This window comes from Panthera uncia, unplaced genomic scaffold (genome assembly GCF_023721935.1).
Source record: "Panthera uncia isolate 11264 unplaced genomic scaffold, Puncia_PCG_1.0 HiC_scaffold_2121, whole genome shotgun sequence".
NCBI lineage: Eukaryota > Metazoa > Chordata > Mammalia > Carnivora > Felidae > Panthera > Panthera uncia.
Window position 1 is genome coordinate 1 of NW_026058824.1, and position 14,299 is coordinate 14,299.

At 66.1% G+C, this 14,299-nt stretch overlaps 2 protein-coding genes and 2 non-coding genes across 4 annotated transcripts; 2 read left to right on the forward strand and 2 right to left on the reverse strand.

Moving 5' to 3' along the window:
* Positions 1 to 1,150: 1,150 nt before the first annotated feature.
* Positions 1,151 to 1,235, reverse strand: TRNAR-UCG (transfer RNA arginine (anticodon UCG)). Its single transcript has one exon. It is a non-coding gene; the product is annotated as a tRNA-Arg (tRNA).
* Positions 1,236 to 3,681: 2,446 nt separating this feature from the next.
* On the forward strand, positions 3,682 to 6,954 carry LOC125917637 (beta-lactoglobulin-3). Its single transcript, XM_049623787.1, has 6 exons — positions 3,682 to 3,777; positions 4,173 to 4,312; positions 4,859 to 4,932; positions 5,916 to 6,026; positions 6,605 to 6,709; positions 6,938 to 6,954. Exons 1-6 carry the CDS (start codon positions 3,682 to 3,684, stop codon positions 6,952 to 6,954), a joined length of 543 nt encoding a protein of 180 aa, XP_049479744.1.
* A 1,659-nt stretch (positions 6,955 to 8,613) lies between these two features.
* LOC125917638 (serine/arginine repetitive matrix protein 1-like) lies at positions 8,614 to 14,282 on the forward strand (the record flags this gene model as incomplete). Its single annotated transcript, XM_049623788.1, has 5 exons — positions 8,614 to 8,636; positions 9,004 to 9,536; positions 12,561 to 12,692; positions 12,841 to 12,980; positions 14,154 to 14,282. Coding segments are annotated over exons 1-5 (957 nt in total), but the record flags the coding sequence as incomplete, so codon positions are not given.
* On the reverse strand, positions 11,656 to 11,740 carry TRNAR-UCG (transfer RNA arginine (anticodon UCG)). Its single transcript has one exon. It is a non-coding gene; the product is annotated as a tRNA-Arg (tRNA).
* Positions 14,283 to 14,299: the final 17 nt, after the last annotated feature.

Consider the following 14,299-nt stretch of genomic DNA (forward strand, 5'->3'; position numbering starts at 1 on the left):
GGGGGGAGGCTGCCGCTCCCTGTCTTGCTGTGACACAGAGGTTGAACGGGTCCGTGGGACGGGCTGGGAGTACCCTGCCTCCCGTTCTGGGTTTGGACCCTGTACTCGAACACGTCAGAGGAGAGCAGGGCGGTGAGGCGGTCGGAGCTGGTGATGTCGCGGCACTTAGATCACTGCTACGATGGGCTTGATAACTGTGGAGGGTCCCCACTCTCTTCGGGCGCGTTTCCTGGTGGGCGCTCCCCGGCCTCCCAGCCTCCCGGCCTCGGTCTCTGCCTCCTCCACACCTGTGGCCCTTTCACCCGGCTGTTCTGTGCGGTGTCTCTCCTCGTCCTTGACTGAGCTCAGCAAGGACCTTGGGGGTCCACGTTGTTGAGTCTGGGAGGGGCCTGACCCCCGGCCTCTGCGCAGGGCACTCAGAACACCTTCACCCATTTCTTCTCCCGGAGGTTCCGCTGTGCTGTCCTGTCCCCACGCCGGGGCCTCAGAGGCATTCGATCGCTCGTCCACCAGTGGCTCTGTCTGTGCTGTGGGTCCTGGGCGTGCCTGTGCCGGCACCTGCTCCCAGGCGGCAGCCGCCCTCCCCCCGCCCAAAGCAGGTCTGGCGCTCTGCTCTCTGCTCTAAGACCATGCCCGGCAAAACTCAGACTCACCCTCGTGGTGCCACGCTGCCCGCTGGTCCCACTGACGCCCAGCTGGAGGGACAGGTCCTGGGGAAACAGGGCGGGGCATCAACTCGCGTCCTCGGCTGCATGAAAGCCCACTGCCCCTCCCTGGCCCCAAGAGTTCATCCTAAGAAAAGTAATGTCCTGCTTCTGCCGTCACAGGCCTGCCCTCCGGCCACTTCTAAAGACCTCAGGGTCCCGACAGGAGGGCAAGGGCCTGGGGCCAGTCCCCTCCCACGTCCCACTCACTGGGGCAGCGATCTGGGAAAGTTGGATGCCGGGGCCTGGGTCTCCCCTCAGACTGGACAACGCCAACCGCCTGAGGCCAGCGATCACTTTTTTTTCCTTTTGTGTGTGTGTGTGTGTGTGTTTTAGGTTTATTTATTTTTGAGAGACAGACAGAGCATGAGCGGGGGAGGGGCAGAGAGAGAGGGAGACACAGAATCCGAAGCGGGCTCCAGGCTATGAGCAAGCGGTCAGCACAGAGCCTGATGTGGGGCTCGAACCCACGGACCGCGAGATCGTGACCCGAGCCGAAGTCGGACGCTCAACCGACTGAGCCACCCAGGCGCCCCTCTTTGTGTTTTTTTAAATAGCGTTCTGAGGAGTATTCTGGAAATTATGACCAGGTGCGTCCTGAACAGCACGCTTTGCAGCACCATATTGGCAGGGACGCGGCAGAATCTCCGAGAACGCGAGAGGATGTCACCCGCGGAGGGCGGGGCCAGCGCTTCCCAAACTCACCAGAAAACGGGACATCTGCTTTCTGCAGGCTGACACCCCCACGACCCTGTTCTGGAAGCCAAGTACGGCCTCGAATCTCGCAGCTGGGTCACCGTGGACACCGGTCGAAGCTGCTGGAGCTAGTGGCCGGGGCCACCGTCGCAAAGGACCCCCCGCTGGTGGGGACCGCTAACCACAGAGGACCGCTCTCCCAGCTCCCAGGCCCGAAGTCCAGTCAAGGGGTGGGCAGGGCTGTGCTCCCTCCGAAGGCTGCAGGGGAGGCTCCTGGCCTCTTCCAGCTTCTGGAGCTGCTGGGTGTCCCAGCATCCCTTGTCTTGTAGACACACCCCTCCCAAGTTCTGGCTTTGTGGCCACAGGCCTTCTCCCTGGGTCCCCTCTCTGCCCCTGTTTTCTCTTAAAAGGACAGGAGACAGTAGCCCCTACTCCCACGTGTGCCTCATCCATAGAAATCACATCTGTAGAGTCCCTGTTTCCAAATAAAGTCACATTTGGACGTGCGTTTTGGGGGACACCATCCAACCCAGTGCATTCCCTGCTGCTCCCCGGAAAAGAGGAAAACGCTGAACGCCGGAGGCTGTCACGGGGACTGCGGGGAGGGCGTGGGGAGGGCCCGGAAGGGTCACGGTGCCTGGCGCACGCCCCACAGAGGTGCTGCTGGACGCCCACCTCATCCGGACCATTCCAGATCCTCCACCGACAGGCAGCAAGAATGTCCACCCCACCCCGCCTGGCTTCAAGGCCACTCCTCAGAGTTTCAACAGACACCCCCACGTCCGGGGTCAGAGCCTCCCCCGGGAGCGGCAGCCACACTGAAGCCGGCCACCTGCCAGGGAGGACCGTGGACACTGAGAGGCAGGTCCGCACCAGCTGCCACAAGAGGGCCACACCGGCCTGATGGCCTGAGCCACCGCCTCTCCCGCCCTTAGAACCAGAGCCCCGTGGCCCGGAACCTGCAATCTCTCTGCAGGGTGGGCTCTTTCCTGGCACAGTGACATGCAGTGACATGTGGCCTTTCCAGGAAAGAGAGCAGAGCCCTGGGCCTCCACCCGAGCTGCTGCTGCTGCCTGTGGGTCACCCGGATGGCCCCCACCTGTGGGGGAGGTGCTCTCCAGACGCCCCATCGGGAGAGGGCACAGGGCAGGTGGCTGTCCCCCTCCGCGCTCCTCCTCCATCCCATGCCCGCCTCCCGGGGACGGGCAGGTTGACCGTCTGAACGTCAGGTGGTGGCCTTTCACCCCCTTGGCTCAGCGCACGGGGCTCGCGCGTCCCCCTGTGGGTGCTGGTTTGCAACCTGATCGGCGGGACACGTTCTTCTGTAACCGCTCGACTCCCCTCCACGCCCACACACCTGGAGCTCCCGGGCACGAGGGGCCACAGGAAGTGCTTCGGGCGATTTCAGAGGTGCGGCCTGGCAGACCCGTGGGCTTCCTGATGGCACGTACCCATGGACACCCCTCGTGCTGCCCCCACGCGCTCCCCAGCCTGAGAGGGACCTAGCCCGTGGGCTGGGTGACCCTGCCGATCATCGCGGTCCCCGACCACTCCTGTGACTCGGCAGACCGCCCACTGCTGGCCAGGCCCGTCCTTGGACCCCGCCTGAACTCGCAGCATCTTCCCCTTCCTGCAGGCGGTGGGGTGACCGGGAGGAGAACCCATCCTCCCAAGGCCGTGGCCGTGGGTCGTGGAGTCGCTGATGCCCCAGGAGAGAGAATGAAACCGAAGGAGAAAGACCTGGGAGGCCTTGACCAGCCGGGCACGTGGGGGCACCGGGAGGTGCTGGGCGCCTGCAGGAGGAGAGGGGGTGAAGGGGTGACGTCTGTTCCTCGTGTGGGACAGACAGCCACCCGCAGGCACGATGTCCCGGACCCTGGGGCTGGCGTGGGGCCCTCCGGCCATTGGCTGGGCTCCGGGGCACACCCTCCAGGACACAGCTGTCCCCAGTGCTGACTCTGACCTGTTGTTGTCAAAGATCGTGACCCAGGAAGTGTTCCCGATACTGGCGACCAGCCTGGACCCACACCCTGGACCCTGCCCCCTCGGGGGCCTACCAGGAACCGTCCAGGGACACAGGGACCGTCCCGTTCCCACTCGCTCCGCAGGAAGAAGGCCTCCCATTGTGCGGGTGGAGGAAGCCCCCTGAGGGCCTGCGGATGAGCCACGGGGGATTCGGGGAACCACATGGCTCGCAGGCCCCCGGCCCCCGTATAAGGGCCCGAGCCCGCGGCCTGGCCTTCCTCAGTCCCGGGAGCTCAGCGCCACCACAGCCGCAGCCATGAAGTGCATCCCGCTCGTCCTGGGCCTGGCCCTCGTGTGTGGCATCCAGGCCGCCACCGTCCCCCTGACCATGGACGGCCTAGACCTGCAGAAGGTCTGAGGACGGCTGGGCGGGGGGGGCGGTGAGCTGCAGGGTGGGCGGGGGGCGGGGCCTCGGCCGCCTGAAGAGCGTGGGTGGAAGCCAGGACGCTGGGACACCCCCCCAACCTGCTCCCCGTCCTCAGGGCTGCTTTCCCTCGGTTGCCCAAGGTCCAGATGGTTCCACTGAACTCGTACGACCTGTCCTTTAAAGCCGCCTGGGAACCCAAGATGTTATTTCAAGTGTGGGGGCTCCCAGAGGGGCGTCTGGTCGGTGGCGGGGGGGTCGCCCAGAGCTCACTGGCTGCCACCCCACTTAGACCGGGCCCCCGGCCAGGGCAAGAGGGAGAGCCCGTTGTGGGGCCGGGGCCGCCTCCCCGCCCCCGATGGCAGCTCAGGCCCCCTCCCCAGGTGGCTGGGACGTGGCACTCCGTGGCCATGGCGGCCAGCGACATCTCCCTCCTGGACTCGGAGACGGCCCCTCTGAGAGTGTACGTCCAGGAGCTGAGACCCACGCCCGGGGACAACCTGGAGATCATTCTGCGCAAATGGTGGGTGACCGAGGCCCCCGGGCTGGGGGCCGGCGAGGGCCTGGGCCCAGGGCGGGCGGGCGGGCAGGGTCCTGACGGGAGCTGGCTCCGTGTGGGTGGTCCCCGGTGGCCTCGGAGCCCCCGCCCAGGGCTCCGGGCCGACGGGCCGACCACACAGGGCGGCCGCAGGGCAGTGCGCAGAGAGGCCCATGTGGAGGCCGGCCGGTCAGCTGGGGGGCTGGGGCCCTGGGGGCCTGGGCGGTTCCTGCCACAAGCCCTGTCCACCCTGGAGAGGTTGTGGGGGTACGGGAGAGAGCTGGGTCAGTGTGGGGGCACAGAGAGGAGGACACAAACCCCACAATGGTCTGCTGACTGCTGGGGCGAGGGCACTCCCACCCCCGCTCCCTCTGGCTCCCTCCGCCCTCTCATGGGGTGGCCCTGTCCCACCGGGTCACCTGCCGAGTGCCGCCCAGGCCTCCCAGAGCCGGGCTTCTGCTCCCCACCCACAGCTGGGCTCTGTCACGGTAAGGTCTGTGCAGGCGGCCCGCAGACACGGCCTTCTTTCAGGGAGCACGGCAGGTGTGTGCAGAAGAAGGTCTGGGCAGAAAAAACCGAGCTCCCTGCTGAGTTCAAGATCAGCTGTAAGTGCCGGGCCCCCGGCCCACCCTGGACACCCCCGCTGGCGGCTCCCGGGCAGCACGGCGGGTCCCGTGCTCCGGCCCCAGGGTGCTGACAAGAGCGACACGGTCCTCAGTGCCAGCTCTCACTACCCTTCCCGCCTTCAGGGCCGTGGGCAGGTCCCTGCTGGGCCTCTCTGACCCCCACGGCCATGAGACCCAGCTCGCTGTCTGTGGGCCGGGCCTGGGAGGCACCCGCACCCGGCTGTCCTCTGCACCGCCTCCCAGGCCGCCTGCGCCAGGACATCTCCCGCCTCCCACGGGTCAGGGCGCCCCATGACGCCCGGCCTGCCCCCTGGTTCCTGCACTCCTAGACCCCCGTTGGGTCATTCCCTCCTGTGCTCGCTCCCCCGTTCCTCACCAGGTCCAGAATGAGAAGGCCCCGTGGGAGGGGCCCCTTCCTCCACGGCCGTCCCCACTGGGCAGCCTGGGCTGCGTCCCACTTTGCCCCCCCTAGGCCAGCCCTCCAGCCTGGCTTCGTGCCACAGCTGCCGACCGGCCCCAGGGGCTCCAGCACAGAGCTGCGTGGGTGGGGGTGTGGCACCGAGCTGTGCAGCTGGCAGTCCCCACGGCCCCCGAGGGCCACCGTCACCTCCGGCCCATAATCATCCCCACCCCCCCGTTTCCATGCATCCCACGGCTCTGCCCCTCTTCTCCGAGGTGCCCCATTCATTCAAGATCAGTGTGGAACCCCACTTCTTAACCTCTCTGGGTCCCAGGACACGGGGGTGGGGGGTCCGGGGTTGAGTGCTGAGTGAGCCCATCTAGCAGGAGGCACAGCATTTCTGGCGGGGGGGTCCACAGTTAACAGCCAGGGCCTCGCAGCCCCCTGTGCCCCGTGGGGGTGCAGGAGAAGCCCCCCACCCCGGCCTTGCCATGAGGCCGCCCTGAGGAGACCCATGCTCTCCCTCCTGCTGGAGGGAAGACCCGGGACTCTCTCTCCCCAGATCTGGATGAGAACGAGCTCATCGTGCTGGACACCGACTACGAGAACTACCTGTTCCTCTGCCTGGAGAACACCGACGCCCCCGGGCAGAACCTCGTGTGCCAGTGCCTGAGTACGTCACTGAGCAGGCCTGGGTCCTTCTGCGTGGGGGGGGGCGCTGAGGACCCCCGGTGGGGGCCAAGTCCCCTGACATTGCCTCGGGAATCGGGGATCCAGGATCCAGGCCGAGGGGCTGGGCTTAGTGTTCCTGCCTCGGCCAGAGGATGACTGCTGAGTAGAAGCTTTGGTTGGGGGTGATGTTCCACAAAAGCACCATTAAACCTGTCAAGTTCTGAGCGGAACGCAAGCCGGTAAGATCCGGTAGCAGGAGGCTGAGACGTGGCCGCTTTGCCTGAATGAAGCACTTTGTGCGCGGTTAGAGACGCGATCTCGGCCAGCACGTCAGCCCTGCGGGCGAGCCCCAGCCGCCCGGGGACGGGGACCCTGGCCTCGTGTCCCTGCAGGGCCCCCGCGCCGTCCTGGGAGGGCGGGGCGGGGACCCCGGAGGGCAGGGGGGCTGAGCCCCCGGAGGCCACCCCGGGGGCTGACCTCAGGACGCCAGTGTGTGCTTTCTGCTCTGGCTCCCTGGACGGGGCTCCCCGAGGCCGTCAAAGCCCCGCGGCCCAGGGACTGACCCACCGCCCCCCACAGCCAGGACCCTGAAGGCCGACGACGAGGTCATGGAGAAGTTCGGCAGAGCCCTCCAGACTCTGCCCGTGCACGTCCGCCTCTTCTTTGACCCGACCCGGGTGGCAGGTGACCGCCTCCACACCCCGCGTCCCTGCTCTCACCCTGCGTGCGGCTCACCCGTCGGGCAGCCATGAGCCCGGGGCGCGTCCGTCTCCCACGGTGGCCCCCATTCCCCGGGCCCCCGGGGGAGGGGGTGCAGAGCCCCTGGGGCGGGGTCCCCCTCCCACCCCTCTGGGCCCAGGGCTGCCCCGGCGACCTGTGACCTCTCCCCCCCGGCTCTCTCTCCTCCCGCAGAGCAGTGCCGCGTCTAGGTAGGTGAGCTCCTGCCAGGCCCGCCTCCTGGGGTAACGTAGCAGCCCTGCCCCCACGTCCTGGGCACGTGCACGGGTGGGGGGCGTCCCGGGGGACCCCCAGCTCCCCTCCGTCGGGCCCCGGCCCCTCTGCGGGAATGGCTGGAACCCGGCGTCTCTCCTGCTGACCGCGAGGGCCGGGCTGGCTGTGTGTCCACTCTCTCGAATGGCCTTTGTGGGATGTCGTTCCTGTGTCCCGGTCGAGCCCCCACGCGGACATCCCCATGGGCTCTTCTGGGCAAGGGCGTGGGGTGACCAGCACTCATCCTGAGGTGGAGAGGCCGTCCCTCACCCCCAGGCTGGGAGGGGCCGGCGAGGGTCCGACAGGCTCCCCGGGAATCACAGGGGAGCCCTGGTCCGTTTCAGGGCCCAGAGAGGATGACACCCCTTCCAGCCCCATCGGGGGGACTCAGGAGGGACCGGACCTGCCGGACCTGTTCGTCCAGCCCCCAGGCTCGGCGGGGGGCCCAGCCTGGGGACTCCTGCTCTGAGCCCCTCCCCCTCTAGCAATAAAGAAATAAAGCAGGGAACAGTCTGCCTGGGTCTTTCCTGGCCTTGTGCGTGTGGGGATGGGGGGGGGGGTCCCCGCGGGGTGTTAGATGCGATGTCCCATTGCCACGTGTGGTGTCTCTGGTCACACAACCGTGGAAGCTGAGGGGGCAGTGCAGCTGGGGTTCTAACTGCTCCGTTACTTTCCTGACACAGAAACGTCTCAGGGGTCTCCTTGGGGCCTCTTGCCCTCCCGCCAGCCTGAAGGTCGGGGATGGGGGGCAGTGGGAGCTCCAGGGCCGAGAGGGCACGAGGCCTGCGGTGTGGACGACAGGCCCACAGACACCAGCATCAAAGAGCAGAGCCCCCCCCCGCCCCCCTGTTAGGGCTCTGGGGTCCCCCAGGGAGCCACTGCAGAGGGGACCCGCCCCCCCTCCCCCGCCCCGGACAGAAACAGGAACAGGAAATGGGCCGGCCTGTGGTCACCCTGAGCCCCTGCCTGGGGGCTGAATGTAGGCCTTCCTTCCACCGTCACCAAGGCCCTGGAAGGCAGCCACTCCCGTCCACACCGAGGGAGGGTGTCCCAGCAGCAACTAGCCTCCAGGTCCACACAGCCCGGTCAGAGGGGGACCTGGACGTTGACCCAGGCCGTGTGGCTCCAGCCCAGCCCCGAACTCGACACAAAGCCCCATCTGAGGGCAACACCGGGTTCGGGCCCGGAGACACCACTGATGGGATCCGGCCCACCCGGGGCGGGTGGAAAGGAAGTGAGCTCGCTTCTGGGGGCGCCGGGCACGGAACCCGTGTGCCACACGCGTCCGCGGTCACCAGGGCCACGTGCTGGCGAGGCGTGGGTGCTGGAGTCAAGAGGGCAGCGCAGGCCAGCCCGCCCGGCCCCTGCCGTCCATTCCGAGTCTGGTCTCGTCCGTAAGTGGAGACGGCTCAAGGAACAAATGCAGGGAGTGGGAGGTAGGACACGGGGGAGGACAGCTCCTGCACCCTGAGCTCGGCTGCACACCCCACGAGGTGGTGTGGCCCCGCTGCCGTGACCACAACTCTGACACCCCTCGGGCCTCAGGCCCCAACCTCAGGGCCGGCTGCCCCTCCCGCCGGGCCCCTCCGGCCACCGCCATGGTTACCTGGAAGCCAGCAAAGTAAGCACCACGATCACGAGCCCTGAAAGTAACATAAACTCCAAAAAGAGAGCCCTGGAAGGCGGGTGAGCAGGGCGGTCTGGTCTGGGACCCGGGGATCCGAGGACAGCCCAGTGGCAGCTAGTTCTGGGTCCCCCCCCAGGACAGAAGGCAGCCCAGGGTGGCCCACTGCCCACCTGGATCAAACCGGGGTCCCCCCACGACACCAGGCTAGCCCAGTGCCTGTGGCCAGAAGGGCCAACGGGGGGCCCTCCAACCGCGAGCCGCCGGGATGGACTCCCCTTCCTCGGGACACCGGGCCTGAGACGACCCTCCCCTGGGGAGCCGGGCCGTGGCCTTGAGCTGGAGAATCGCTCCTGCCCCTCAGGCAGCGCCGGCAGGGCCACGGGAGCCCCACGCCAGCCACGCCGGCAAAGGCACGCTGTGAACGTCAGACCGGCGGGACTGCGAGCTGCCCCCAAACCGGAAGCTGCCACCGCTGCTGCTGCTGGGACACTTTCAACAGGACCCGGAGTCTCCGACAGAAGAGGCAGAGTGACCGGGGAGCAGCCGGAGGTCACCCGGCACAGGGGACACCAGGAGCATCACAGCCTGAGGGAGAAGACGACGAGAGGGCGCCCCACGGACATTCGCGGGACGGCGGACATTCCCGCTACCGCAGCACCAACCACACCTCCTCGGGCAAAGGAAACTGCTCTGATGACAGGTCCCTGAGCACAAGGCCACCCGCTCACCGGACACACGGCAGTCCCGACGGACGTGCCACACAGCGCGGCTGCAAAACGCCCCCAGCGAAGGCTGACAGGCCTGAAAGGGGGACGGACAGACAGACACCCCAAGCTCCGAGCCGGGGGCTTGCACCTGCCCCGAGTGGCCGAGGGATGCGGGAGGCCGGGGGCGGTAAGTGCGGGAATTGGAGCCACGCGGTCAGCCACGGGTGGGTACAAACCCGCTTACACAGAGCGCGGCCCCAACGGCCGCAGAGCTGGACGGCTCTCACCCCCGACGTCCAGACCCCGGGACGCCCCCCCTGCAGACACCGGGCGAACTCCCCGTGGGCCCCGCGGGCTCTGAAGGCCCGGCTACCGAACGCGGGTTGGGGGGGGGGGCAGGAAGTCTCCAGAGCAGCTCACAGAACTCAGAGAAACACTAAGAAAGGGCCACCAGGACAGAGCGCACTCACGTGGCCTGACCCTGGGACCGGGGGCGCCTGGGGGGCTCGGTCGGTTCAGCGTCCCACTCTTGGTTTCTGCTCAGGTCGTGATCTCATGGCTCAAGAGCTGCACGGTGCGGAGCCTTCTTGGGGTTCTCCGTCCCCATCCCCCCCGCCCCTCCCCTGCTTGCGTGTGCGTGCACGCGCTGTCTCTGTCTCATAAATAATAAATAAATAAATAAAATCTGTGATGGAGACAAACAGACAAATTACATGTAAAGAAGCACAAAGAGAACGACGGCAGCATTTGTAGGAGGGAGAGATTCGTGCTGGGGACTGGGCGTTCGTGTGCGTTATTAGGTCAAGGGATGTCCCTTCCATTCCTGTTTTGCTGAAAGGTTTTACTTCATTGTCCTGGGCTGTCCTGTCCTGTCCTGTGCTGTCCTGCCCTGCCCTGTCTCGGCCTGTGCCGGGCTGTGTTTTTGAGCCAGAGTTGCCGGTAAACTGTAAGCAGTGTGATTTCTGCATAAGCTAAGCTGACCAAATCGTCTTTCTTCTTTAGCCTGTTGAGGTTACAAATGGCACCGGTGTGCAGTTTGCAGTGTCAGAAGGTCCTCACGGTTGCCGGAGGTAAAAACCGATTTCGTTCCGATGCTCTGTCCGCTGCTGGGTGCGACATTCTGCCCTTTAGCCGAGGGCGTTTTGCACTTACTTCCGGGGGGAGGCTGCCGCTCCCTGTCTTGCTGTGACACAGAGGTTGAACGGGTCCGTGGGACGGGCTGGGAGTACCCTGCCTCCCGTTCTGGGTTTGGACCCTGTACTCGAACACGTCAGAGGAGAGCAGGGCGGTGAGGCGGTCGGAGCTGGTGATGTCGCGGCACTTAGATCACTGCTACGATGGGCTTGATAACTGTGGAGGGTCCCCACTCTCTTCGGGCGCGTTTCCTGGTGGGCGCTCCCCGGCCTCCCAGCCTCCCGGCCTCGGTCTCTGCCTCCTCCACACCTGTGGCCCTTTCACCCGGCTGTTCTGTGCGGTGTCTCTCCTCGTCCTTGACTGAGCTCAGCAAGGACCTTGGGGGTCCACGTTGTTGAGTCTGGGAGGGGCCTGACCCCCGGCCTCTGCGCAGGGCACTCAGAACACCTTCACCCATTTCTTCTCCCGGAGGTTCCGCTGTGCTGTCCTGTCCCCACGCCGGGGCCTCAGAGGCATTCGATCGCTCGTCCACCAGTGGCTCTGTCTGTGCTGTGGGTCCTGGGCGTGCCTGTGCCGGCACCTGCTCCCAGGCGGCAGCCGCCCTCCCCCCGCCCAAAGCAGGTCTGGCGCTCTGCTCTCTGCTCTAAGACCATGCCCGGCAAAACTCAGACTCACCCTCGTGGTGCCACGCTGCCCGCTGGTCCCACTGACGCCCAGCTGGAGGGACAGGTCCTGGGGAAACAGGGCGGGGCATCAACTCGCGTCCTCGGCTGCATGAAAGCCCACTGCCCCTCCCTGGCCCCAAGAGTTCATCCTAAGAAAAGTAATGTCCTGCTTCTGCCGTCACAGGCCTGCCCTCCGGCCACTTCTAAAGACCTCAGGGTCCCGACAGGAGGGCAAGGGCCTGGGGCCAGTCCCCTCCCACGTCCCACTCACTGGGGCAGCGATCTGGGAAAGTTGGATGCCGGGGCCTGGGTCTCCCCTCAGACTGGACAACGCCAACCGCCTGAGGCCAGCGATCACTTTTTTTTCCTTTTGTGTGTGTGTGTGTGTGTGTTTTAGGTTTATTTATTTTTGAGAGACAGACAGAGCATGAGCGGGGGAGGGGCAGAGAGAGAGGGAGACACAGAATCCGAAGCGGGCTCCAGGCTATGAGCAAGCGGTCAGCACAGAGCCTGATGTGGGGCTCGAACCCACGGACCGCGAGATCGTGACCCGAGCCGAAGTCGGACGCTCAACCGACTGAGCCACCCAGGCGCCCCTCTTTGTGTTTTTTTAAATAGCGTTCTGAGGAGTATTCTGGAAATTATGACCAGGTGCGTCCTGAACAGCACGCTTTGCAGCACCATATTGGCAGGGACGCGGCAGAATCTCCGAGAACGCGAGAGGATGTCACCCGCGGAGGGCGGGGCCAGCGCTTCCCAAACTCACCAGAAAACGGGACATCTGCTTTCTGCAGGCTGACACCCCCACGACCCTGTTCTGGAAGCCAAGTACGGCCTCGAATCTCGCAGCTGGGTCACCGTGGACACCGGTCGAAGCTGCTGGAGCTAGTGGCCGGGGCCACCGTCGCAAAGGACCCCCCGCTGGTGGGGACCGCTAACCACAGAGGACCGCTCTCCCAGCTCCCAGGCCCGAAGTCCAGTCAAGGGGTGGGCAGGGCTGTGCTCCCTCCGAAGGCTGCAGGGGAGGCTCCTGGCCTCTTCCAGCTTCTGGAGCTGCTGGGTGTCCCAGCATCCCTTGTCTTGTAGACACACCCCTCCCAAGTTCTGGCTTTGTGGCCACAGGCCTTCTCCCTGGGTCCCCTCTCTGCCCCTGTTTTCTCTTAAAAGGACAGGAGACAGTAGCCCCTACTCCCACGTGTGCCTCATCCATAGAAATCACATCTGTAGAGTCCCTGTTTCCAAATAAAGTCACATTTGGACGTGCGTTTTGGGGGACACCATCCAACCCAGTGCATTCCCTGCTGCTCCCCGGAAAAGAGGAAAACGCTGAACGCCGGAGGCTGTCACGGGGACTGCGGGGAGGGCGTGGGGAGGGCCCGGAAGGGTCACGGTGCCTGGCGCACGCCCCACAGAGGTGCTGCTGGACGCCCACCTCATCCGGACCATTCCAGATCCTCCACCGACAGGCAGCAAGAATGTCCACCCCACCCCGCCTGGCTTCAAGGCCACTCCTCAGAGTTTCAACAGACACCCCCACGTCCGGGGTCAGAGCCTCCCCCGGGAGCGGCAGCCACACTGAAGCCGGCCACCTGCCAGGGAGGACCGTGGACACTGAGAGGCAGGTCCGCACCAGCTGCCACAAGAGGGCCACACCGGCCTGATGGCCTGAGCCACCGCCTCTCCCGCCCTTAGAACCAGAGCCCCGTGGCCCGGAACCTGCAATCTCTCTGCAGGGTGGGCTCTTTCCTGGCACAGTGACATGCAGTGACATGTGGCCTTTCCAGGAAAGAGAGCAGAGCCCTGGGCCTCCACCCGAGCTGCTGCTGCTGCCTGTGGGTCACCCGGATGGCCCCCACCTGTGGGGGAGGTGCTCTCCAGACGCCCCATCGGGAGAGGGCACAGGGCAGGTGGCTGTCCCCCTCCGCGCTCCTCCTCCATCCCATGCCCGCCTCCCGGGGACGGGCAGGTTGACCGTCTGAACGTCAGGTGGTGGCCTTTCACCCCCTTGGCTCAGCGCACGGGGCTCGCGCGTCCCCCTGTGGGTGCTGGTTTGCAACCTGATCGGCGGGACACGTTCTTCTGTAACCGCTCGACTCCCCTCCACGCCCACACACCTGGAGCTCCCGGGCACGAGGGGCCACAGGAAGTGCTTCGGGCGATTTCAGAGGTGCGGCCTGGCAGACCCGTGGGCTTCCTGATGGCACGTACCCATGGACACCCCTCGTGCTGCCCCCACGCGCTCCCCAGCCTGAGAGGGACCTAGCCCGTGGGCTGGGTGACCCTGCCGATCATCGCGGTCCCCGACCACTCCTGTGACTCGGCAGACCGCCCACTGCTGGCCAGGCCCGTCCTTGGACCCCGCCTGAACTCGCAGCATCTTCCCCTTCCTGCAGGCGGTGGGGTGACCGGGAGGAGAACCCATCCTCCCAAGGCCGTGGCCGTGGGTCGTGGAGTCGCTGATGCCCCAGGAGAGAGAATGAAACCGAAGGAGAAAGACCTGGGAGGCCTTGACCAGCCGGGCACGTGGGGGCACCGGGAGGTGCTGGGCGCCTGCAGGAGGAGAGGGGGTGAAGGGGTGACGTCTGTTCCTCGTGTGGGACAGACAGCCACCCGCAGGCACGATGTCCCGGACCCTGGGGCTGGCGTGGGGCCCTCCGGCCATTGGCTGGGCTCCGGGGCACACCCTCCAGGACACAGCTGTCCCCAGTGCTGACTCTGACCTGTTGTTGTCAAAGATCGTGACCCAGGAAGTGTTCCCGATACTGGCGACCAGCCTGGACCCACACCCTGGACCCTGCCCCCTCGGGGGCCTACCAGGAACCGTCCAGGGACACAGGGACCGTCCCGTTCCCACTCGCTCCGCAGGAAGAAGGCCTCCCATTGTGCGGGTGGAGGAAGCCCCCTGAGGGCCTGCGGATGAGCCACGGGGGATTCGGGGAACCACATGGCTCGCAGGCCCCCGGCCCCCGTATAAGGGCCCGAGCCCGCGGCCTGGCCTTCCTCAGTCCCGGGAGCTCAGCGCCACCACAGCCGCAGCCATGAAGTGCATCCCGCTCGTCCTGGGCCTGGCCCTCGTGTGTGGCATCCAGGCCGCCACCGTCCCCCTGACCATGGACGGCCTAGACCTGCAGAAGGTCTGAGGACGGCTGGG

What these genes read in the sequence shown, in the direction of transcription:
- LOC125917637 (XM_049623787.1), top strand. Translation starts at nt 3,682, where the DNA reads ATGAAGTGCATCCCGCTCGTCCTGGGCCTGGCCCTCGTGTGTGGCATC. An exon ending in GAGATCATTCTGCGCAAATG is followed by an intron (nt 4,313 to 4,858) that starts GTGGGTGACCGA and finishes GCCTTCTTTCAG; the next exon opens with GGAGCACGGCAGGTGTGTGC. An exon ending in TGCTGAGTTCAAGATCAGCT is followed by an intron (nt 4,933 to 5,915) that starts GTAAGTGCCGGG and finishes CTCTCTCCCCAG; the next exon opens with ATCTGGATGAGAACGAGCTC.